The sequence below is a fragment of the Eucyclogobius newberryi genome, unplaced genomic scaffold (assembly GCF_026437365.1).
Source record: "Eucyclogobius newberryi isolate DKJ021-1_F unplaced genomic scaffold, fEucNew1.0.hap1 SCAF_13, whole genome shotgun sequence".
In the NCBI taxonomy this organism is placed as follows: Eukaryota; Metazoa; Chordata; class Actinopteri; order Gobiiformes; family Gobiidae; genus Eucyclogobius; species Eucyclogobius newberryi.
In genome coordinates this window covers 14,513,362-14,539,923 of record NW_027315757.1, presented here as the reverse complement: position 1 = coordinate 14,539,923, position 26,562 = coordinate 14,513,362, and the positions used below count along the sequence as shown (strand labels likewise).

The 26,562-nt window shown below is 43.9% G+C and overlaps 2 protein-coding genes across 2 annotated transcripts; one reads left to right on the top strand and one right to left on the bottom strand.

The window, feature by feature from the left end:
* Window positions 1–1,938: 1,938 nt before the first annotated feature.
* Window positions 1,939–10,105, bottom strand: tmem100a (transmembrane protein 100a). Its single transcript, XM_072442122.1, has 2 exons — window positions 9,937–10,105; window positions 1,939–3,156 (listed from the first exon to the last, which is right to left on the bottom strand). The coding sequence occupies exon 2, from the start codon at window positions 3,105–3,107 to the stop codon at window positions 2,676–2,678; it is 432 nt and encodes a 143-aa protein (XP_072298223.1). The 5' UTR covers window positions 3,108–3,156; window positions 9,937–10,105; the 3' UTR covers window positions 1,939–2,675.
* Window positions 10,106–11,597: 1,492 nt separating this feature from the next.
* pctp (phosphatidylcholine transfer protein) lies at window positions 11,598–25,322 on the top strand. Its single transcript, XM_072442667.1, has 6 exons — window positions 11,598–11,770; window positions 17,517–17,634; window positions 18,494–18,573; window positions 20,145–20,316; window positions 20,399–20,466; window positions 21,995–25,322. The coding sequence occupies exons 1-6, from the start codon at window positions 11,642–11,644 to the stop codon at window positions 22,067–22,069; spliced, it is 642 nt and encodes a 213-aa protein (XP_072298768.1). The 5' UTR covers window positions 11,598–11,641; the 3' UTR covers window positions 22,070–25,322.
* Window positions 25,323–26,562: the final 1,240 nt, after the last annotated feature.

Below are 26,562 nucleotides of genomic sequence, written 5' to 3'. Positions count from 1 at the left end.
AACCTGTTAAACTGTGGAAATGAGCCACGCTGGCTCTAATCTTTACATATTTACATCATGTTCAGTTTGAACCCAGGATTAAACCTAGTTCTACTGCAGTCCAGCCCAAGTCCAGCCCAGGTCCAGCCCAGGTCTTGGCAGGGTCAGGTCTTGGCAGGGTCTAGGTCCAGCCCAGGTCTTGGCAGGGTCAGGTCTTGGTAGGGTCAGGTCTTGGCAGGGTCCGGCCCAGGTCTTGGCAGGGTCAGGTCTTGGCAGGGTCTTGGCAGGGTCCAGGTCTAGCCCGGGTCTCCGGCTCTGACGCAGGCGGAGCAGCAGTAGTAGTGTCTTGTATCAGCGGGGCACATAGCGACGATGGGGCGGGTTATTTTTGGCCCCGAGTGGCTCGTCCCGGGGCAGGTTCAGCCGCCGAGGAGCGACTCTTCCTGCAGCCGAGCTCAGATTTATGTCCCGCTGTGAAGGCTCCGCTCCAGCGCCAGCGTTTGGGCGTTTGGGCGTCGGCCGCTCTGTCACCGAGATTCAAAGTCAAAAACAAACAAGTCACTTCAGAATGTCGACACTTTGAACAAGCTCTCACACTCAAGAAGCTCAAAGGTGCTGCAAATGATCATTTTATCATGTATTTATATCAATCATGGGCTAAAAATACTCCATCAGCAGGTAAACAGTAAACATACAAAAGGAACAGAAAGAAGAGTTCTCTGCCTTTTTAACGTTAAACTGATATTTTAACTAGTCAAGACAGACTTCAACACGAGTCAGAGCTCAGAGAAGAGGTTTTTGACTCAGACGGAGCAGGAAGAACACTAAATAACACTGTTTTTGTCTGTAAACATTCTGCACCTTCACCAGGACGTCCTCAAACCGATTAAATTCAGCTTAATCCGAGTAAAACTGAATCTAAATGTCATATTTACCTGCCCTTCGAGCTCCAAACAAGGATGAACTAAATAATGCTTAGTAAAAGTAAAACAAGAGCAGATTGTGGAGGAAGTAATTGATTTAGACTTAAGTTTCAGTTTTTTGGTCAGTTTGTTCGACATTCACCTGGAAACATTGTCCGATCCGTTTCATTTGATCCGCTTTAAAAGCAGTTTTCTCTAAAGTTCAGGCTTCAGAGTGGAACCTTCACACACTCAAGATTCTCAGCTCGATTGGTTTTGAAGTTCTCGTCCGGTGGTGCAGACGTGTCACAAAAAGAACCACCCGAGTCACCCTGAGTTCCACCAGATCTGAAACTGGCTAAAAGAGCTCTAAAGTAGAACTACACACAGTTCTATACAATGAACCATCTGGCGTGGGAGAAGGCCAGCTGGAATAAAGTCTGAGGAATAAAGTCTGGCGGTAATGCAACACTCGGATGCCAACCGCCATAAAAACAACAGACATGTTCTTTACAGCGCAACTAAAATGCAGTTAAGACAAATGTATTTGAAACATCACAGAATAGCTCCTTTAAGCTTTATAATTTCACTTCCTTTTTGTAAATGATGAAATCACAGTAGGAAATTACCCAGAAAACACTGGGCCTAAACTCATCCGTCACAATTTCTTTAACAAATATGACTTTTGTGGTATGTTTAGAGTTAAAGATGTTTGTGTAAATTCTGCATAAACTTTGATTGGAATGAGGTGCGATGTCACCTCCTGTACGAGTGTCCCTGGGTTAATGTCACTTCCTTTCATTTTCCACAGATGCAACATTTTCTCCACAAATACCTGCTCGATTGCTGTAAAAAGTATAATTTATATGTAAGACATGTATAAATACATGTTTCTTTCCCTCGTCTGAGCTCCGAGACTAGACTTCAAAGATTTGACAGTTGAAGACTCGAGGAATCAAGATAAGAACTTGACAGTTTTAATGTTCAGGAAGTCGACGGTGAAATCCATTTTTATTTTTTTTAAAGTAAAAACATTGAATAAAAAACACGTCTTTTACCAGTTCTACTTCAGAAACGTCTGCATCAGTCTGGGAATCTAACCCAACACCTCCTCACTGAGAGGCAGGATCCACCAGAGCTGCGCGTCGTCATTTACACATTTGTATTTTTTTTTTTTTTAAAAGACAAAAAAGGTTAAAAAGTTAAACCCTTTACGTGGAATATGGCGTTCATTAATTATACCAAATTACTTGGTGCTGCTTATATTTATAAAGAGATACATTTAAAAAAGAAAAAAAGCACGGAACATTCCAGACGAAGCAAAAACATAAAAATCATAAAGAGTACACAGCATTATTGTCCTTCTCATGAACTTAAGATAATGCATTTAAAAACACCTCCAGTCAGATATTCCTTCATCAGGATCGTTCAGCACTCCATCTACTGGCAGCAGAGAGAATTAAATCAGGAACAAAAAGCTAGCTTGCCCCGACATGCTAATATGAGCTCAGTTGTAATGAACGTGATCAGGAGGCAAAAACCTGAGAACGAGTCTGGAGATGATTTGGGACTTAAAAAAAATGGCCCAGGGGCCGTCCAGATAACCAGGGAACTTGAAACAGTGCTTTTGTGAGGCTCAAAGAAGACGATCTGCAGCCGTGTTTCTGATGATGAAACGTCGTCATGACAATTAAAAGCTCATATAGAAGTACATTTTGCAGAATATGCATTTCGTCCGTAAATGTTTTACTTTGTCCTGCATTTCTCGGTCTTTACAAATCAAGCGTTTCCGTGTCATTTCTCCTCCAGGTGTTGCGTGTGCGCGGCGCTCCGCTGGTTGGTCACGAGCGCCGTCTGGCTCTCCCGCCGCCGCTCCTTCTTGCGCTCCGTCCGCACCTTCCAGCAGAGGGCGCTGGACGCGAGCAGCACCACACCGGCGGAGAGCAGCACCAGGCCGAGGTACGAGATGGTGGAGCCGTGCGAGTTGAAGCTGTAGGCGACGGCGGTGACCACGATCCCGGCGATGAGCACCACCACGCCGAACGGCACGGTGCAGCGGTAGCACGACAGCTCCGCCCCGCCCGTCGCCGCCGACAGCTGGACCTCGTTGACCAGCGGGATGGTGACGGTGGCGTGGCGCTCGGGGCTGGAGGTGATGGAGTTGGGTTTGTCGGAGGGAGCTGGGGTTTTCATGGCGCTGTTGGCGATGTGGACGTCTTCGGGCATCGCAGGACGGGCAGACGGGCCGACCAAGGGCTGCTCGATGCTACGGGATCTGGAAAGAGACGAGGAGGGCTTAAAATGAGGTTCCACAGTAACTCAAGAAATCGAAAAGATACAAAAGCTTCACACATAAGGTGGAGGCATCGAGAGAGTCGTAGTAAGCACAGACGTGTGCAGAGGCAGATAGCGCGTTGACGTGTAGGGACAGTCAAACCTGGGAAAGAATCTATCTAAAAGTGATGTGCCCGTCTCGGAGACGCCCGTCACCACGGCAACATCAAATAATTATGGGAAAGAGTGTGGGCCAGAGGATTTGGTTTTCCATCTGGATGATCATTAAGCACGGACAAAACGTATGATTCAGGAGCAAAACTGTTTAACTGAATGAATAGAAATTAAGGTTTTGTGATTTCTGTCATGTCTGATTTAAATGCATTTCCCCCTGTGTGAAGCGGTTTGAATTACCCCGTGTAAGAATAGTGCTCTACAATTAAACTTGCATTGCCTAAAATGAAAGTATAAAACCAGAGTAAAAACCCATTGAGATCGAGACCTCTTTTACGAGGCTGGACGACAGATTAAACATTTTCACAAACATTTAAGGACAAAATAAACCCTTTATACATAAAAGCAATCGTTATCTTTCTTTGTCCTTTAAGAGTCCTGGAAAACCCTAATTAAGACCATTTCTCCAAACCTCGAGTCCACGTGAAGAGTCTCTGGGTTCAAGGAGAGTTGGTTTGACATGTTCAGGTCGAAACGGGTGGTGTTCAGGTCCAAACGGGTGGCGTTCCGGTCCAAACGGGTGGCGTTCCGGTCCAAGCGGGTGGCGTTCCGGTCCAAGCGGGTGGTGTTCAAGTCCAGACAGACAGTGCACAGTGGTCCTGAGCAGCAGAGCTTTAACAGGTCTGTGTGGGCGTGTCTGATTACTGTGGGCGTGTCTGATAACTGATGGAGCTCACCTGCTTCAGCTGAAGGCCTTTTCCCTCACGCTGAGTTCATGAGAGCTCGAAAACCAGGAAACTTCTGATTTCACCTCAGAAACTGTCAACTTGATGTGGACGAGACTCTTTTGTCTTTGGTTTATCTCATCCATCCACCAGAGCCACGCCCGAACGCCTCACAGGTCCAGAGCCACGCCCGAACGCCTCACAGGTCCAGAGCCACGGCCGAACGCCTCACAGGTCCAGAGCCACGCCCGAACGCCTCACAAGTCCAGAGCCACGCCCGAACGCCTCACAAGTCCAGAGCCACGCCCGAACGCCTCACAAGTCCACAGCCACGCCCGAACGCCTCACAGGTCCAGAGCCACGCCCGAACGGCTCACAAGTCCAGAGCCAAGCCCGAACGCCTCACAGGTCCACAGCCACGCCCGAACGCCTCACAAGTCCAGAGCCACGCCCGAACGCCTCACAGGTCCAGAGCCACGCCCAAACACCTCTCAAGTCCAGAGTCACGCCCGAACGCCTCACAGGTCCAGAGCCACGCCCAAACGCCTCTCAAGTCCAGAGCCACGCCCGAACGCCTCACAGGTCCAGAGCCACGCCCAAACACCTCTCAAGTCCAGAGCCACGCCCGAACGCCTCACAGGTCCAGAGCCACGCCCAAACACCTCTCAAGTCCAGAGCCACGCCCAAACGCCTCACAGGTCCAGACCCACGCCCAAACGCCTCTCAAGTCCAGAGCCACGCCCAAACGCCTCTCAAGTCCAGAGCCACGCCCGAACGCCTCACAGGTCCAGAGCCACGCCCAAACGCCTCTCAAGTCCAGAGCCACGCCCGAACGCCTCACAGGTCCAGAGCCACGCCCAAACGCCTCACAGGTCCAGAGCCACGCCCAAACGCCTCTCAAGTCCAGAGCCACGCCCAAACGCCTCACAGGTCCAGAGCCACGCCCAAACGCCTCTCAAGTCCAGAGCCACGCCCAAACGCCTCACAGGTCCAGAGCCACGCCCAAACGCCTCTCAAGACCAGAGCCACGCCCGAACGCCTCACAAGTCCAGAGCCACGCCCAAACGCCTCTCAAGTCCAGAGCCACGCCCGAACGCCTCACAAGTCCAGAGCCACGTCCAAACGCCTCACAGGTACAGAGCCACACCCGAACGCCTCTCAAGTCCAGAGCCTATCTGGACTTAGTTTACTATATTGCCCTCAAAGTTAAAGTAAATGTATTTTCTACATTACAATGATCTTTTGTATATATTTCATTGAAATTAAATAATAAAATACTTTTTCCAAATAAAAAAATGACGACTTTGTCATTTTCATTCACTCATTTATTCATCTCATTTATTAAAGATTTTTACTAAATATTGTTAAACTTTTTCAAGTTTTGGCTCCACAAAAATTCTAATAAAGTCACGGTAACTATGATGTACTTTAAGAAACGTATTGTTTTTATAACTATCTAAAGTTAACGTGACTGTGTGGTCCAGGAAGTAAAACAATTATGACATTAAAACAATTTAGAATTTTGGACTTGGCAAAATGAGCAGTTTTTTACTTTTTAATAATAAAAAATGTTAATATATTATAAGATTTACAACACCACAAGTAAAAAACTCAAACTTCAAAGCCTCTGAAGCCACGTGTTTTTACAGTAATATTCGTGGAAAGTAACTCATTACAAATTATTTCTGTTTCTATGGAAACCTGTGACGTTTAACCCTGAAAAAACACAGTTGAATTTAATTTATTTGGAATTTTAGTTCCTAATTCCTGATTTCTGTGAAAATAAAATACAGCCTTGAGAATTGTTTGTTTTAGTCAGAATGACACCCCCCCCTCGACACGTGCTCCTCCCCCCCTCCCCTTCCTCCTCTTCCTCCTCTTCCTCCTCCACATGACTCCAGTTTACTCTTCAGTTTCACAATCTCACCCTCCGTGTCACTGACGCAGGAGGACGGGCCTCCACCAGCTGAGACATTCTCCAGACCATGAGGTGGGGGAGGCAGGGGGAGGAGGAAGGGGGAGGAAGAGGGAGGAGGCACGGGGAGGCAGGGGAGGAAGAGGGAGAGAGGGGGAGGGAGAGAGGGGGAGGAAGAGCGGCGAAGGGAGAGGCAAAGGAAGGAAGAGGGAGGAAGAGGGAAAGGAAGGAGTAGGAGGAGGGAGGCAGGGGGAGGAAGAAGGAGGCAGGGGAAGGCAGGGGGAGGAGAGGGGGAGGAAGGATGGGGCGGGAGGAGGCGGGAGGAGGCAGGGGGAGGAAGGAGGAGGAAGGAGAGGGAGAGCGGTGAAAGAAGAAGGGAAGGAGGTGAAGGGTGAGGGAGAGAAAGGGGTGAGGTGTAACTGGAGACACTGGGATTCTCTGGGGGAGACCACCACGTACAACACGAGCTCAGACTGAACGGGGACCAGACCAGGGCCCCAAAACAACACACAAACACATCTGACCCTTTAATACTGTAATGATGACACCTCTGACCACAATAATGACACCTCTGACCCTTTAATACTGCAATAATGACACCTCTGACCCTTTAATACTGCAATAATGACACCTCTGACCCTTTAATACTGTAATAATAACACCTTTAACTCTTTAATACTGTAACAATGACACTTCTGACCCTTTAATACTGTAATAATAACACCTTTAACTCTTTAATACTGTAATAATGACACCTATGACCCTTTAATACTGCAATAATGACACCTTTGACCCTTTAATACTGTAATAATGACACCTCTGGCCCTTTAATACTGTAATAATGACAACTCTGACCCTTTAATACTGCAATAATGACACCTCTGACCCTTTAATACTGTAATAATGACACTTCTGACCCTTTAATACTGTAATAATAACACCTTTAACTCTTTAATACTGTAATAATGACACCCCTGACCCTTTAATACTGCAATAATGACACCTTTGACCCTTTAATACTGTAATAATGACAACTCTGGCCCTTTAATACTGTAATAATGACAACTCTGACCCTTTAATACTGCAATAATGACACCTCTGACCCTTTAATACTGTAATAATGACACTTCTGACCCTTTAATACTGTAATAATAACACCTTTAACTCTTTAATACTGTAATAATGACACCTTTGACCCTTTAATACTGTAATAATGACACCTCTGACCCTTTAATACTGTAATAATGACACTTCTGACCCTTTAATACTGTAATAATGACACATCTGACCCTTTAATACTGTAATAATGACATATCTGACCCTTTAATACTGTAATAATAACATATGTGACCCTTTAATACTGTAATAATGACACCTCTGACCCTTCAATACTGTAAGAAGAATGCTGTAATAATAACAATAATACACCTCTAAGACCCTTTAACACTGTAAGAAGAATGACACCTCTTATTGCTGTAATAATAACAATAATACACCTCTAAAACCCTTTAATAATGTAATAATAATAAATATAGCTGCAAGAGGCAATGGTCAGCTGACCTGCCCTGATCTTCCTCCTTTTATTACACCTTGTTTATTAATATTGTATATTACACCACCTTGTCCCTTTGCTTTTAAAATATGGACATTATTGTGAGCTGTAAACTGCAGTATGTTGCAGCTGCGCTGCACAAAAACACAAATGCTGTTGATACATTTTGATCAAACTCCTCAAGATGATTTCCACCAGATTTGAGCTTGTGCTCGGGCGACGCCCAAGGGCTTTGTAAACAGAAATGTGGTGATCTTTGGGTCCAGCTGTGCATGATTTCAGTTTTAATAGTGCGTTTTTACTCTGCATTATTCATTCTCTCCACACTCGGAACGACATGGGGAGAACATGCAGAAAGAAAGACCTCTCACGATCCGGACTCAAACCCAGGAAAGAGTTTAACACGAAGGATTTTAATTTCCTCTGGCTCCTCGGGCGTCGCTCTGTTTGTGTTGACTCAGCATTTTCCTCTGCTCTTGTTTATAGATCAACAAACTGAGAAGCACCAGAGTTTACCGGGTTTATCCTACTTTAGACCTGCTTTACCTCTGTTTATCCTACTTTAGACCTGCTTTACCTCTGTTTATCCTACTTTAGACCTGCTTTAACTCTGTTTATCCTACTTTAGACCTGCTTTAACTCTGTTTATCCTACTTTAGACCTGCTTTACCTCTGTTTATCATACTTTAGACCTGCTTTAACTCTGTTTATCCTACTTTAGACCTGCTTTAACTCTGTTTATCCTACTTTAGACCTGCTTTACCTCTGTTTATCCTACTTTAGACCTGCTTTACCTCTGTTTATCCTACTTTAGACCTGCTTTACTTATGTTTATCCTACTATAGACCTGCTTTACTTAAGTCTATCCTACTTTAGACCTGCTTTACCTCTGTTTATCCCAATTTAGACCTGCTTTACTTAAGTTTATCCTACTTTAGACCTGCTTTACCTCTGTTTATCCTAATTTAGACCTGCTTTACTTAAGTTTATCCTACTTTCGACCTGCTTTACCTCTGTTTATCCTAATTTAGACCTGCTTTACTTAAGTTTATCCTACTTTAGACCTGCTTTACCTCTGTTTATCCTAATTTAGACCTGCTTTACTTAAGTTTATCCTACTTTAGACCTGCTTTACCTCTGTTTATCCCACTTTTGACCTGCTTTACTTACGTTTATCCTAATTTAGACCTGCTTTACTTAAGTTTATCCTACTTTAGACCTGCTTTACCTCTGTTTATCCCACTTTTGACCTGCTTTACTTACGTTTATCCTACTTTAGGCCTTTAGTCCTGGTTTAAGTCATTTAAATCCTGGTTCAGTATGGTGGTTTGATCCCAGTTTAGTCCTAATGTGGACCTGGTTTAGACCTGGTTTAGTCCTGGTTTAGTCCTGGTTTAGACCTGGTTTGGAGCTGGTTTAATCCTGGTTTAGTCCTGGTTTAGTCCTGGTTTAGTTCTGGTTTAATCCTGGTTTAGTCCTGGTTTAGTTCCAGGCTTAATTTTGATGTTTAGTGTGTCATTTTACCCGCAGTATTTAATTTTTTTTAATATTATTTATTTTAGGTTTTGCATACATCCAAACTTTTAAAAAAAAAAAATGTTTTTCAAGATATATCTATTATTAATTGTTTATTTTAAAATGCCGTAGTGTCATTTAGGCGACACATGAAATAAAATAATCATTAAAATGAGTCGGCGTCAATTTAATTAGATTTTTAACCAAACAAAGGTTGAAATATTGAACGTTCTAAATGATAAAAAGACACAATGACATGACAAGTTATATTCAAGGCAAAAAAAGAAAATTATTCTATTTTTAAAAAGTGTAATTTAAAATTTAAAATGGCAAAATGTAAATGTTTTTGTGTTTCTGAGGCATAAAACTGGAACAATTCAAATAAGGATTAAAATATATCCCTTAAGTTTAAAACAATTCACTTTTCTTTTTGTTCTAGCTCAATGTAAAAAATCGAAAAAAATAAAAATGTTTATAGGCCATAATAAAGGAAGACTTATAATTTAGTTTTAAAGTAGCAGAATTGTTGTGATGGGAGATAAAACGTTTATTTACGGAACATGTTTTTCTTTCTTCTTTTTGCAGTACACTCAAAATAAATGAAATAAACTAAACGTGTTGACCAAAGACTTCTAGATGTAGAATATTAACGCATAACGTGTATTATTCAGAAAAAGTAACATACAAACTCAAGTATTCAACCGAAAATCAAATTCGCAATCACATTTCTGACATTTTCATTCAATAATAATGTCAGTGTCTTTCCGTGTTTGTATTTAAGAGCCTTTTAGAGTCTTTTAGAGCCTTTTAGAGCCTTTTAGAGCCTTCACATTATCTCGTTATGGTCCTTTTTCCCGCAGAGATCCGCACGTTCACACAGGGTCAGGCGTTTGCACTCACCTCGCAGCTGTTGCCCATGTTTTTCCAATTTAGGCTCAAAACGGTCACGGCAAAAATAAAAAATAAAACACAAATTTTTAAAAAGGGGTGAAAAAAATGTCAATAAAAAAACCCTGTTGACCGGTGGAGTCCGGAGAGAAGCGAGTGTGAGACTGGACAGTGGGAGAAGGCTCATTCACAGCCTGCGGTCACTTCAGACTGAGGCTCATTCACAAACCGCTCCTCCAGAAGTACCGCGGACGAGGAGCGCGCTTCCTGTGCGGCGCTTTCACAATAAAGCCGCACGTTTGTCACACGTTTCGCGTTTTTCAGATCGTCACATAAAAGGTCGCACTGGAGTATAAGTCGCACCAGCAAAAAAATGCATATTAGAGAAGAGAAAAAACATATATAAGACGCACTGGAGTATAAGTCGCACTAGCCAAAAAAATCATATTAGAGAAAACAAACAAACATATAAGTCGCACTGGAGTATAAGTCGCACCAGCCAAAAAAATCATATTAGAGAAAAAAACAATACATATACAAGTCGCACTGGAGTAAAAGTCGCACCAGCCAAAAAATGCTAAATAGAGAAGAAAAAAAACATAATATATAAGTCGCACTGGAGTATGAAATGCGGTTGCAAGTGTGAAAATAACAAATAATATCACATATAAGTCGCTCCGGAGTATAAGTATAAGAATATAAGTATAAGTCGCACCCCGGCCAAAACTATGAAAAAAGGTGCAACTTATAGTCCAGAACATACGGTAACCAGCTTCAGATGAACACAATCTCCCTTCTGATATCACAGAGCTTTAAACACGAGCTTTACTTTGCACGTGAATGTGATTTATTTATACTTTAATTCTGCTCTCTGTGCCTTTTAATTTAATCTAATGGAATAGGCCCAAAGTCACTGGGATAGACTCCAGTCACCCGCAACCCTGAAAGGGAATAAGCGGTAGAAAATGGATGGATGGAATAAAACACAGGGTTAGTTATTATTTTGTGCGCACACTTGGACATCTGAATCAGCAGGGGGTGATACCACAGTTTTTTGGTATTGATACTGGATACTGGTCTAAAATACTGAAGGACTTTAAATAAATATGTGCCTCTAAACACAGAGATGGATCTGTCCAAACAGCTCTAAAATGTATGTTAATTGTTTGACTTTATTATACTGAGTCAGTACCGATATATTGATACCGATACTCCCACCCCAATCAACAATACATTTACAATTATAATAGCTAATGAATCAAATTTGAAATATTAGCTTAGTATTTATAATTCCTAAATCCAGTGTTGGACAATAAACGTAAAAGAATAATGGATGAAGTCTGATCACTGGACTCTGCTGCCCTCTGTTGGCCATTCGACCTGAATGTTTGAAAGAAAAGTTTTTAAAAACTTCTAAACTTACGCCAAATTGTTTTAGAAAGTCACTCAAAAACACTGCACAGGCCCTTTAATGTCGTTTTTTATTGTGAACGGTCCCGGTCCCGCGCCGCACCGCCGCCGCAGCGCACATCTCCCCGGCGCGCCTCCCTCTCTCCCCGGCGCGCCTCCGTCTCTCTCCCCGGCGCGCCTCCGTCTCTCTCCCCGGCGCGCCTCCGTCTCTCCCTCCGGCGCGCCTCCCTCTCTCCCCGGCGCGCCTCCGTCTCTCCCCGCACACGCCTCCCTCTCTCCCCGCACGCTCCGCACCGCGCTCCGGGCTATGGCTCTGCAATTCACCGACGACGACTTCCGCGCGGCCTGGACGGAGCTGGACGAGCCGCGGCTGGACGGAGGATGGGAGCTCTTCACCGAGACCATGGGCGTCAAGATCTACCGACGCTACGACCAGGTGACAGCCGCGGACGAGCGCTCTCGACGCGGATACGGCGAGCGGGGAGAGCCGGCGATCCGTCCCGGAGCTCGCGGGGAAAGAAACACGTTTAGCGCAATTTTAAGGATTTGTGCGTCAGAAATGATAGGGAACACGAAGGGAAATGAAAGTTATACGTGGAATACGACGTTTAAAAGCTCTAAATTGTGTGATATTATTGTAGTTCCCTTGTGGTTAAAGTTGGAATAGCCGGAGTTGGAAACCTGTCATTCCTGTTACCAAACCTCATTCAGAAACGGTGCAATTCTAGAGTCGCCGCGCCTAAAATCGCGTCAAATTACGTCTCAGTGCAGGAATAAACCTGGTCTTGAACAATTAGCAGGTTGTCTACAAAACGGCACTGATTTAAACGAAAATAAACAGTTTGATACATGTTTTTGTTTGGTGCAATGAAAACCCATGATTCTGACTCTGCCTGCATTCCTTTGGACTAATCCGCCTATTTGAACAAACAGCAAAAACAATGAAGCAAAAAATAGTTGTAATACCACCTGTAATAAGCAGGTAATATTATTCTCAATGTGTAATAATGAAATAATAACATAGAAATGGGTTGTTCCCTTGACAACACAGACTTTAAAGTACAAACAAAAAAATGTATATTCAATCAAGACATTTCGGATTTGAATCAATAATACACTTTATTTGTTAACATTCTCTATGTAAAAGCCTTCAGTCGGATATTTCCACCTTTATTTAGCTGATAATGTTTTTAAAAAGGCTCAATGTACAATAGAAATAAGTAAAAATATAGCCGCAAGCGGCAATGATCGGCCCTCGCCACACCGCCGCCACGCCGCAAGAGGAGGGGGCGCTAACGCGCCCCAATTGTCCTTTTATTACGCCTACTGCTGAATCTGTGACGCTGTCACATCTTCTCCCCTTTGTTTTACCATCAAAAAGCTATTTTATTTTGAATTCTTGGCAAAATGTGCGGCAAAGACACCGTGACTCTTTGAATAAAAATGTGAATAACTTTTGACAGTTCACTCCTGACGATGAGTCTCACCAAATTTCAGGTTAATAGGGCTAACGCCCTGGGAGGAGTTTGTGAAAGTCTAAAGTGTAAACATGTTCTGGCGATTTCCCCATTGGAATAACATGGGAGGTTTTGGTCATCGCTACGGCAAAACCATAACAATATATGACATGGGTCTCATTGACTTTTTTGATGGGGATGCCAAAATTGAGTTGTGTGTCAAATTTCATAAAATTTCGCAAAACTAAACATTTAACCTCCATATAAAATCTGTAGGGGGCGCTGTGGTGCCAAATTAATTTATTTCACTTCAAGTACGTTTAGCGCAAAGAGTTTAACAACTGATTCTAATTTGACGCAATTCGGACTTTATCTGCGCAAACGGCAGAAATGTTAAATTTAGGAGATTTCTGAAATTCTAGCTAAAGTTTGCGGCTTCGCCGCACAGAGACCGTGACAGGTATCAATGTAATTTGAATAACTTTTGATGTCCCACTCCTCAGTAGCATTTTCACCAAATTTCAGCTTTTTAGAGCCAACGCCCTGGGAGGAGTTCGTAAAAGTACGACGTTTGGAAAAACTCCCGAGTCATGCTTAGCCATTTTTGAACCAATATGGCCGACATTTGGTTGGGTGGACGGCGTTGCCGTAATAATATTTTTTACTTCTCTTGTCACCATCTACCTCTGCGCCAAATTTCGTGATTCTAAGATCCGATTTTTTTTGGGTCATTTCCCATCTCTCAATGCATTTTTGGTACATTTGGGGGCGCTGACGCGCCAATTTTTTATTTTAGAAAAGGGAAATAGCCAGAATGTAGAGAGGCACGATTTTTAGAGGTGTGCAAATTTTTGTGACTTTTCGTCAATGTTCACTGGGTGAAAAATAGGGGGGTTGGTCCCGAGAAGAAGAAGAAGAAGAAGAAGAAGAAGAAGAAGAAGAAGAAGAAGAAGAATTAAAGCCGCAAGCGGCATCCAACGGCCCTCGCGGGCCGCCGGCCTTCAGACTGCACTTTCGACTTGATAAAGATGGCGCCCTTATTGTGTTTTGAATTAAAAAAGAACTTGACAGACGGAGACACATTGGACATGGCCAATCCAGTGCAAATCAACACAAGTGTCAGTCAAATGTGCTGCTCCGCCGCACAGAGACCGTAGCACTTAGAATATAAATATGGATAACTTTTGATGCCCCGCTTGAGTAGATGATATTTCCCAAAGTAAAGCTTGATCGAGCTATTGCCCACGGAGGAGTTTGTTAAAGTGTGAACCGTAAATGTGAACATTTCAAAGATTTGGCGTTTTTCCCATTTGTGACAGTATATTTGCAGCTCCACGGCACAGAGACCGTAGCACTTAGAATCAAAAGATGGATAACTTTTGATGCCCCACTTGTGTAGATAATGTCCCCCAAATATGAAGTTGATCGGGCTATCGGCCTAGGAGGAGTTTGTTAAAGTGTGAAGCGTAAAAATGTGGTGATTTGAGCGATTTTGCGATTTTCCCATAAGGATAACATGGGATGTTTCTGTCATCGCTACGGTTACGCCGTACAAAATATGACTCTGGCTCTCATACTTTTATGATCAGGATGGCAAATGAGAATTTTGTGCAAAATATCATGTCATTTGGAAAAACTCTATTGTTTATAGGCCACTCCGAAGGCCAAATAGTCAGAATTCTGGGAAACGTTTGCGGCTCCGTCGCACAGAGACCGTAAAAGTAATCCTTAAAATTTGGATAACTTTAGATGCCCCACTTGTCTAGAGGACGTACACCGATTTTGAGGTCGGTGGGCAAAACGCCCTAGGAGTAGTTTGTTAAAGTGTAAAACATAAAAATGTGGTAATTTGAGAGATTTTGCGGTTTTCCCATAGGGATAACATGGGAGGTTTATGTCATCGCTACGACTACGCCGTAAAAATGTAGGCATTTTTCTGATTGGCTTTTTTGATTGGGACGGCAAAATAGAATTTTGGGTAAAGTTTAGACAATTTTGGTAAAACAAATTTTTGACCTTCAATGTTAATTTAAAGGTCACTCTGTAGGGGGCGCTATTGCGCCCATTTCAATTTTGTCATCCTAAACTGGTCCAAACTAGAAAGTTTAACAACTGATTCAAATTTGGTCCTAATCGGACTGGTTTTGATCAAATGGGAGCAATTTTTAGATTTGCAATATCCCAAAATAAGTTGTCCAACTTTGCGGCTGCGCCGCACACAGACCGTAAAAGGTATCTCAAAAAATGTAATAACTTTAGATGCCCCACTTGTCCAGAGGACGTACGCCGATTTTGAAGTCGGTGGGCAAAACGCCCTAGGAGGAGTTCGTCAAAGTTTGACGTGAACAAAATGGCTAACTCAGCGTGTTTTCATTTTCAAAGGAAGATGGCGGGCATAGGGTAAGTCTGGGGGCGTGGCCACAGTAATATTTTGTTTTTGTCCTCACCAGAAGAATGCGTGTCCCGAATTTCGTAGCTCTACGACAAAGTTGACCTCGGGGCGTCTCCCATAGGCGCAATGTATTTTGACTTTTGTCGGTGGCGCTGTCGCGCCATTTTTTAACGAAAAAAAAAATGGCCCAGAAAAATCAAATTTTTCGCCGATTCTGAATTTTGGGCAAAGTTTGGTGAGTTTTTGAGCATGTTCAGGGGGTCAAATTAGAGCTCAAAAAGCAGAAGAACAAGAAAAATAATAATAAATATAGCCGCAAGCGGCAATGATCGGCCCTCGCCACGCCGCCGCCACCCCGCAAGAGGAGGGGGCGCTAACGCGCCCCAATTGTCCTTTTGTTACATCTACTGCTGAATCTGTGACGCTGTCACATCTTCTCCCCTTTGTTTTACCATCAAAAAGCAATTTTATTTTGAATTCTTGGCAAAATGTGCGGCTTTGCCGCACAGACACCGTGACTCTTAGAATAAAAATGTGGATAACTTTTGATGGTCCACCCCTGAAGATGAGTCTCACCAAATTTCAGGTTAATATGTCTAACGCCCTAAGAGGAGTTCGTGAAAGTCTAAAGTGTAAACATGTTCTGGCGATTTCCCCATTGGAATAACATGGAAGGTTTCGGTCATCGTTACGGCAAAGCCATAACAATTATGACATGGGTCTCATTGACTTTTTTGATGGGGATGCTAAAATTGAGTTGTGTGTCAAATTTCATATAATTTCGCAAAACTAAACATTTAACCTCCATATAAAATCTGTAGGGGGCGCTGTGGCTCCAAATTAATTAATTTCACTTCAAGTAGGTTTAGGGCAAAGAGTTTAACAACGGATTCTAATTTGACGCAATTCGGACTTTATCTGCGCAAACGGCAGAAATTTTAAATATGGGAGATTTCTGAAATTCTAGCTACAGTTTGCGGCTTCTCACGAGACCGTGAGAGGTATCAATGTAATTTGGATAAATTTTGATGTCCCACTCCTCAGTAGCATTTTCACCAAATTTCAGCTTTTTAGGGCCAACGCCCTGGGAGGAGTTTGTAAAAGTAAGACGTTTGGAAAAACTCCCAAGTCATAATTAGCCATTTTTGAACCAATATGGCCAACATTTGGTTGGGCGGACGGCGTTGCCGTAATAATATTTTTTACTTCTCTTGTCACCATCTACCTCTGCGCCAAATTTCATGATTCTACGATAAGATTTTTTTTGGGTCATTTTCTATCTTAATGCATTTTTGGTACATTTGAGGGCGCTGACACGCCAATTTTTAAAATTTTAGAAAAGGGAGATAGCCAGAATGTAAGGAGGCACGATTTTTAGAGGTGTGTAAATTTTTGTGACTTTTCGTCAATGTTCACTGGGTGAAAAATAGGGGGGTTGGTCCCGAGAAGAAGAAGAAGAAGAAGAAGAAGAAGAATATTCCGATGCGAAAACAATGTTTCCCATTTTTCAAATATCATAAACTATACATTTTCGGAAAGCGCTCGCGCTTTCCTACCTCATGGTGTGGGTCCCTGGTCACTGACGGGTACTTTCGATAATTTTGAGTGGGCTCCGCCCACTTTGTGTTTTTGGCCCTCTATACAGTAATAATGTTCAATTTTTGCATTACATGCTTATATGCACGGATCATGCAAGAGATGGGGAACGTATTCGTGAGCTACTTAGGGCAAATGAGTGCTTTATATGGGGATGATGACGACCGCGGTCATCCCAATGTAAAGTGCTCGTTTAGTGTGCTCTTTTGCACGGGCTTCGCCCGTTTACAACGGTAATGTTCCATTTTCCTACTACTAATTAGTATGCACGGGGCGTGCGTGAGTGAAGGAGTGCGTTAGTGAGTGTTTGGAAGTGGGCGAGCGCTTCGCGCTCGATTTCGTGCGCACTACGTGCGCACTTTCGCAGCCGTGCTTCGCACGGCCTACGAGATTAATAGGCCTCTCGCCAGCTTGTGGCGCTCGGGCCTAACAATAGAAAATTGCTGACAAGTCGAGAACAGAAGAAGTTTGTGACTCAGACAGAGCAAGAATTACATCAAAATTACTCAGGATATTTTAGTTTTTAGTGAAAAACAAGCCCATTTTGTCTAATTTCCTCAAGTCGCTCTTCAGTTTCAGCTTATCAAAGGAATAATTAGAAAAACCTCCAAGATCAATGAGCAAAATGAGTTGCCGCACGATCAGTACCTTGTGTTTATTTCAGTCTTCATATAATTTCTATATCTTTTGGCTCTTTGCATGTGATTTGTTTGTGCCTGAGTGTATTTGTACTGCAGGAAACCGGCCTTTACGAGTACAAAGTGTTTGGCGTTCTGGAGAGTTGCCCGGCCGACGTGTGCGCAGACGTTTACATGGACCTGAACTACCGGAAGCACTGGGACTCCTACGTCAAAGGTGACATTCATCCAGACTTATCCACAGTTTATTAACAACGACACAATTATATCTCAGATTCGACTAAACATTTTGACCGTTTTTCCCAGTTTGACTGTTTGTGTAAAGTTTATAATTGTACTTCCTGGTTAGACACGAGCACAAATATGACATAGAGGTGATTCCACAGCTGTTACCTAACAACCAGACTGTAAACAAGAGCCAAAGTCCACATAAATGACACAACAGTTCTGATCTGACACACAATAAGACCATAAAAAAACTTTATTTAGTCCAACCATTTATTTAGTCCAACCAAACTGTCAGAAAAGCGTGTGAGTGTAAACTGTCTCTGTGTCGCACACTGATGACATCACAGAGGGATTCCGCTCTACTTCCTGTCGTTTTAAACTCTGATTTTTCTTCACAAACTGCAACTTAACAGAAGTTAAACTATAATAAATACTTACCACAGGTTCTATCCATCAAACTAAGTAGAAAAACATTCCCCTTTGCTGCCAGAAGTGCGTATCCATTTATGGTGCCCATGGCAGGAGTTCTGAGGCCCGAGTGGGACGGCTGTAGCGCTTTACTGACCTCAGTCTTAGCAACGGGACGGTTTCATTCTTAAAGTGGTCTTCTCTGTGTGTCCATTTCCCTCTATTCCACGGTCTTCACTCTTGTTTTCTCGTTCACGTGGCACTTTCCCGTCGCTCCTGGCATCGCCGCAGCGACCTCAAGGTAACGCAGACTTTGGCTGTGCCGTAGTTAGTGTCGTCCCGCCCTTTAGTCCGTTCCCATTGGTCCGGCCGGCCTCCGCTGAGCGCCCGGCGATCGACCCCGAGTTGAACTGACGTGTCGTTTCTCGCGTTTGTCCCAGATCTACACGAGAAGGACTTTGACGAGCAGAGGGCCATCTACTGGGAGGTCAAGTACCCGTTCCCGCTGTCCAACCGAGACGTATCCTTTGGTGCGGAAAGCGGCGCGTGCCATTGGCTGTGACAAAAAAAGGTTTTATGCGTCAGACAAAGCAAAAAATACATAAAAATAAATATTTTATGATTAAAAAAAACATCTATTCGGTCAAATACTGTGTCGTTAATCCTCCTCAAGCAACATTACTGAAGCTTTATCTGGGTCAAATACGGTCATATTTGGTTTAGAAAATATAAAAACTCATATTTGTGTTTTGCGTTCCAAACAACTAACTGATTAATCAAAAAGCAAAATGATTGTTAGTTGCAGCGGCAGTTATATATTTTAGCAGTCGACAGTTCAGACTATTATTTCTATTGCACTTAAAGGTGGAATGGACGATTTTTTTCAGCAATTTTTTTTTATCATATTTCCTCGTGGGGTGGATAAATCATTTGTCCTGCCACGTATCAATCATAAAACGCACCTACCGCTCACCTGCAGCCGCGTGCGGTTCGTCCCCACGTTTCCGCGTGCCTAAGCGCATGGATCTATCATAATATAGTTCCCTCAGTGTACGGAGCAAAATGAAGACGGAGAAAGACAGTTCGAGCTGACGCAGAAGTGGACAGAAATCTACGGGAGACGAGCGATGCGATGCGCTCCGTTGCGCTAATAAACAAACGCACGTGTGTGTTGTATCAGTCCGCACGGGGGAGTGCGCATGCGCACTTCCGCCTGCGTTCTCAAATCGCCGAAAAATCGTCCATTGCGCCTTTAATCAAATAAATGTGTAAATATGGGACTGAATAAAATGTATTATTGAGGAAAATCACAAATTGTTTATTCTTTTTGACATTTTGATTTACCGTATTTTCCGGAGTATAAGTGCCAGCCAAAACATGCATAATAGAGAAGAAAAAAACACATACAAGTCGCACTGGAGTATAAGTCTCATTTTCTGGGGAAAAGTATTTGTTAAAATCCAGGACCAAGAACAGACATTTCATCTTGAAAAGCAGTTTAAAATAATAACAGATGAGAGAACATGGTGAATAGGTGTACGTATGCTAACGCTAACACCTTCAGCTACATGACGCACAGACAGAACTGTGGTAAGTCTCTGGTATGTTAACGTAACATATGAACAGTTATTCAGATAACTATAGCATAAAGAACATGCTAACAAGTTTACCAAAGCATCAGTTTTACCCCAAATCACTAAATCCATTGAATTCTTCTTCCTCTGTGTCACTTCTAAACAACTCCACAAACTCCAGAGGTAGAGGAAGTGCAGATTCTTCTTCTGCGTCGCTTAGAGCCTAGAGCGCCCTCTTGTGGTTGTCAGTGTGAAAATAACGTATAATATCACATATAAGTCGCTCTGGAGTATAAGTCGATTATTGTGATTTCGCAGTCGCAGCCATATTATTAAAACAATTTCCGGTTTATTTGATCCATAATACTCTTTAGTCTCTGTGTTTCATACTTTGTTTTGATCGATAAAGTAGTTAATAAGTCTTACTGTTCAATAGAATGATGAATTATGACTTCTCTGGGGATGAAAAGTGTCGGGCGGAGCAGAGGGCGTGGCGTTTCTCCTTAGCGTCTTCGAGTACGTTTACGTCCGCGAGCGCCGAGACCTGGAGGTGGACGGCAGGAAGCTGTGGGTGGTCCTGGCCCGCAGCGCTCCCCGCACGCCGTGTCCAGAGAAGAGCGGCGTCATCCGGGTCAACGACTACAAACAGAGCCTGGCCATCGAGAGCGACGGCGCGGCGGGAACCAAGAGTAAGACACGCCCCCCCACACGCCGCCGTCTCGGACACGCGCGCGAGTCGCCCTGTTCTAACGCCGATCCTTTGTGTTCAAGTGTTCATGAACTACTTTGACAACCCCGGAGGATCCATTCCCACGTGGCTGGTCAACTGGGCGGCGAAGGTCAGTTGTTTGCTTGGCACTTGCACGCTCTCTGGTGGAGTGAGTGCGCATTACAAGTATACATAGAAAATTAATCAAGCCAGTTAACGAATGCCAGTGAATGCAAAACAAAGGATAGACAATGTATTTGACCAACCGTACCCTGATTTGCAGTGATTAAATACATATATGGGTCGAACAATTACGCCGACTGAGCAGGTTCCAAAACGAGCCACGAGGTGAGAAAAGACGTTTATGACTCAAATTGTGCCGGAAACTCTGTAAATTGAGTGTATTTGATGAAAACACTCCGGGCGTCACATGTTTTGGGCCAACCGTGCCCTCGGGGAAATTGGTTTGCAGTGATTAAGAGGCACCAAAAACCAAAAACAGACATAATGGGTGGAATAATTATGCCGACTGAGCTTGTTTAACAGAAAAAAGGTTAAACTTGTTCAAAACAAGCTGAAAAAGATGTTTTATGACTCAAATTGTCCCGTAATTGCCTGAAAATGACACGGAAAGTGTGTAAACTGAGTGTATTTAAATGAAAAAACTCCACCTTGCGTCACGTCTCGGCTTCATCGGGTCAAATCCAGTAAAAATCACTTGCGTTCTAAACAACTAACTGATTAATCGAAAGAATAATCACTACACTAATCAACTGGCTCGCTAATCGAGTCGCAGCCTTATTACAAACCATAATCGTTTCGGACGCACGTTTTTAATATGTTTTTTTTTTTTGTGTCAGTTGGAGCCCTTTGCGGTCGATAAGTCGCTTCACCGTTTCGTGAGAACGCGGTGCTTTTGTTGTTGTTTTCCTTTTATCGGACGAGTCATAAAAGATCAGAACAAACGCAGCGACAGGTTTTTGAACCGTCTTCAACGCGACGGAACGACCGCCTCTGTAAACACTCTTGAAACTGTTAAACCCTCTTAAAGCTGCGGCACCGCGATGATCAGAAAGTGTACTGTAAACGCAGAATCAAACCTTGAAACACTTCATCAAACGATTCAACGTACGATCTTTTCAAACCCGTAAGAAAGAGTCATGTGTGTCACTTGCGGGTGAAGCTGATTGGCTGTCATGACGTCACCTGAAAGAACTGTTATTTATTATTATCTATTATTTCACCTTTCAATAAAGACTCACGTTGTAAAGTCGTTAACGTTCACTTTAGCTCGAACAGGTAAAAAGATGGATAGTTTCCCATCTCCGGCTCTCAAAACTGAATAATTCCGTCTGTTTTCTTTCCAAACATTTAAATAAACCGCATCTGATTAAGATGAGTTCATAAATACTGCAGTGTCTTTGTGAGATAAATCCATTATTATTGCAGTTTCAGCTGGAGTTTAACTTTTTTCCATCCAGAAACCCAACAGTTGTTTGCGGGGCCCTTGCGCGCTCTCTGGTGGCGTTAGTGCGTATTACAAGTAAACATAGAAAACAGATAAAACGCGCCAGTTAATGAGCGGGCAAAGCGGCTCGTCGTTTGCTCTTTGGACCGTGAACAGCCCCGATAAACGCCTGTGCTCGTGTTTTTGCCAGAGCGGAGTCCCCGGGTTTTTAAAGGACATGCAAAAGGCGTGCCACAACTACACATCGTACTGCCAGAAGAAGTGAGCCGCCGGCGACGTCCGGAACTCACCGGAAGAGAGACGAGTCCTGCACCCGTTCAAATGACTGGAATTCATCTCAATTCATCAGAGTCAGTTTAACATCGCACAAAGTCCTAATGTTTGTGCTAAAACAATACTGTCTTCTGTCCAAAACCTGCAGAAAACTCCAGATAAATCCAGGTGAATCTAGATGAATCCAGTTGAACACATTTACAGATCTCGTTTTGTTTCGACTCCTTCAGGTTTTTAGCTCTTGCTGTATTTGTCATGATTAATTATTCTTTTTGTGCAATCACTGTTTTACTTTGAAACTTTCCTCATTTGACTCTAGATTTCCGGCGCTCAAACTTGATCCGAGTATAAACGTTGAGCCCGTGACCATCAGGAATGACCCTGTTGTTGATTTGTTTTATATTTTTGAACCTTGTATTTTTATTGAGCCTTTTGTTCAAAGCACATTCTTTTCCATGAGGCGTTTACACTCCATTATTTTAACACTGCAGCGACTTTTCTGTTTTCTGCTTGTCTCCATGGAGATGTCTCTGCTTTGCCCGGAATGTTCCGCACTGTGGCATTAATCGGAAGCAATAATTCTCACTGAGACATCGCCTGGAGACAAGCAGGGGGAGGATCCAATGAGGTGAACAGAATGTGAGAGAGACATCGCCATGGTAACCTATGGTGATCAGCCGCCATTTCACGACAGGCCCTTTACACCACGGGCCCTTTACACAACAGGTCCTTTACACGATAGGCCCTTTACACCACGGGCCCTTTACACAACAGGTCCTTTACACGATAGGCCCTTTACATGACGGGCCCTTTACACGACAGGTCCTTCAGACCACAGGCCCTTTAGACAACGGGCCCTTTACATGACGGGCCCTTTACACAACAGGTCCTTATGACGACAGGTCCTTTACACATCAGGCCCTTTACACGACGGGCCCTTCACACAACGGGCCCTTCACACGATAGGCCCTTTACACAACAGGTCCTTAAGACCACGCGCCCTTTACTCGATAGGCCCTTTACACAACAGGCCCTTCACACGATAGGCCCTTTACACAACAGGTCCTTAAGACCACGCGCCCTTTACTCGATAGGCCCTTTACACAACAGGCCCTTTACACGTTAGGCACTTTACACAACAGGACCTTTACACGATAGGCCCTTTACACAACAGGCCCTTTACACGATAGGCCCTTTACACAACAGGACCTTTACACGATAGGCCCTTTACACAACAGGTCCTTTACACGATAGGCCCTTTACACAACAGGACCTTTACACAATAGGCCCTTTACACAACAGGACCTTTACACGATAGGCCCTTTACACAACAGGTCCTTTACACGATAGGCCCTTTACACAACAGGACCTTTACACAATAGGCCCTTTACACAACAGGTCCTTTACACGATAGGCCCTTTACACAACAGGTCCTTTACACGATAGGCCCTTTACACAACAGGTCCTTTACACGATAGGCCCTTTACACGATAAGGCCTTTACACAATAAGCCCTTTACACGATAGGCCCTTTACACGATAGGCCCTTTACACAATAGGCCCTTTACACAACAGGCCCTTTACACAATAGGCCCTTTACACAATAGGCCCTTTACACAATAGGCCCTTTACATGACGGGCCCTTTACACGAAGGTCCCTTTACACAACAGGTCCTTTACGCGATAGGCCCTTTACATGACGGGCCCTTTACACGATAGTCCCTTTACACAACAGGTCCTTTACACGATAGGCCCTTTACACAACAGGTCCTTCAGACCACAGGCCCTTTAGACAACGGGCCCTTTACATGACGGGCCCTTTACACAACAGGTCCTTATGACGACAGGCCCTTTACACAACAGGCCCTTTACACGATAGGCCCTTTACACGATAGGCCCTTTACACAACAGGCCCTTTACACAATAGGCCCTTTACACAATAAGCCCTTTACACGATAGTCCCTTTACACAACAGGTCCTTTACACGATAGGCCCTTTACACGATAGGCCCTTTACACAATAGGCCCTTCACGCGACAGGTCCTTTAGACCACAGGCCCTTTAGACAACGGGCCCTTTACACAACAGGCCCTTTACACGATAGGCCCTTTACACGATAGGCCCTTTACACAACAGGCCATTTACACAATAGGCCCTTTACACAATAAGCCCTTTACACAATAGGCCCTTTACACAACAGGCCCTTTGCACAATAGGCCCTTTACTCAATAGACCCTTTACACGATAGGCCCTTTACACGATAGGCCCTTTACACAACAGGCCCTTTACACAATAGGCCCTTTACACGATAGGCCCTTTACACGATAGGCCCTTCACGCGACAGGTCCTTTAGACCACAGGCCCTTTAGACAATGGGCCCTTTACACAACAGGTCCTTTAGACGACAGGCCCTTTACACGACGGGCCCTTTACACGACGGGCCCTTTACACGACGGGCCCTTTACACAACAGGTCCTTTACACGACAGGCCCTTTACACAACAGGTCCTTTACACGACAGGCCCTTTACACGACAGGCCCTCTACACGATATTCCCTTTACACAACGGCCCCTTTACACGACAGACCCTTTACATGACAGACCCTTAACACGACGGGCCCTCTACACAACAGGTGCTTTGCACGACAGGTCCTTTACACAATAGGTCTTTACACGGCGGGCCATTTAGACAACGGGCCCTTTACACGGCGGGTCCTTAACGTGGCGGGTCCTTTACAGGTTTTCATATTTCAGTTGACATTATTAGGCCCTTTACACTGGTATGTGTCTCTTTAAATCCTTTCATCCATTACATTTTCCTTTTTCAACATATTTATTAGAGTTTTTTGGCTCTTACAGTCACAAAATGGTCGTGTCTTGAATCCGTTTTCTCTCTAACTTTTATTCTCCCTCATTGGGCCAATCCTCCACGTTTTTAAATACACCTAAGTTTACAAAATAGGACAATATTAATGAGTAAAACGTGTAAAAATGTATTTGGTGAAAGACGCTGTAACTGCTGCCTTGGAAAGCAGCCACACTGACTTTTATAGAATACCTCTCCTGCTGCTATGCTCCTCCCCTTTTCCCTCCTGGCCGCGGCATTGATTGTGAACAGAATGAAAACTATGCATTTGAGTGTCTTTGTCCGTTAAACTCTGTTTTTTTGCTGTGGGAATGTTTCAAAGTGTCTGAGATGACGTAGTGGCTGTAAACACACGTGATAAACACACGTGATAAAAGCATGAATAAACACGTGCAACTCTCGTGAACTTTTTTGTGGTGATTCAATTAAATTCCATTTATTTTTGTAATGCCCAAAATCACAACAACAGTTCCCTCTGAGGGCGACAGTGAAAAACAGATTAAACCATGTCCATGAGGACGAGGGATGATGTCCCAGAGTCCTCTGTCCTTAGCTTCTCCTTCTGCAGGAAAAACTACAAAAAACCTCGGAAAAAGTATAAACCTGGAGGAGTTCCACAGTGAAGGAGAGATCTGTTCTTCAGGAGGAGAACCAGCTCTTCAGGAGGAGAACCAGCTCGTCAGAAGGAGAACCAGTTCTTCAGGAGGAGAACCAGCTCGTCAGGAGGAGAACCAGCTCTTCAGGAGGAGAACCAGCTCTTCAGGAGGAGAACCAGTTCTTCAGGAGAAGAACCAGCTTTTCAGGAGGAGAACCAGCTCGTCAGGAGGAGAACTAGTTCTTCAGGAGGAGAACCAGTTCTTCAGGAGGAGAATCAGTTCCATACAGAGTAGAGACCGCTTCACCAGGAGAGGAGCATCTGGGTCCACAAGTCCTCGGGGATGGAAGGGAGTGAGAAAAGAAAAGAAAAAGTAAAGGCAATGAACAGTTTGCAAGTGGAATTAAATATGAAATATAGTTTGATAGAATAAGTAGTGTTATCAGAGGATAGAGCTCAAGCTGCCATACTTCCCCCATAGTTTCTCATAGGGCAGCGGGGCTGAAACTGCAGCTTTATATTTCTGTTCCTAACTGGACTGACCATACGCCATTTCAAAGAGGAACGTTTTAAGCCTGGTCTTAAATGAAGAGACTGTGTCGGCCTCTTTAACATGGACAGGAGCTGATTCCATAACACAGGAGCTTGGTAGCTAAACGCTCTACCTCCTACTGTGCTTTTAGAGACTCTTGGAACCATCAGAAGGCTCTACCTCCTACTGTGCTTTTAGAGACTCTTGGGACCACCAGAAGGCTCTACCTCCTACTGTGCTTTTACAGACTCTTGGGACCACCAGAAGGCTCTACCTCCTACTGTGCTTTTACAGACTCTTGGGACCACCAGAAGGCTCTACCTCCTACTGTGCTTTTAGAGACTCTTGGGACCACCAGAAGGCTCTACCTCCTACTGTGCTTTTAGAGACTCTTGGGACCACCAGAAGGCTCTACCTCCTACTGTGCTTTTACAGACTCATGGGACCACCAGAAGGCTGTACCTCCTACTGTGCTTTTAAAGACTCTTGGGACCA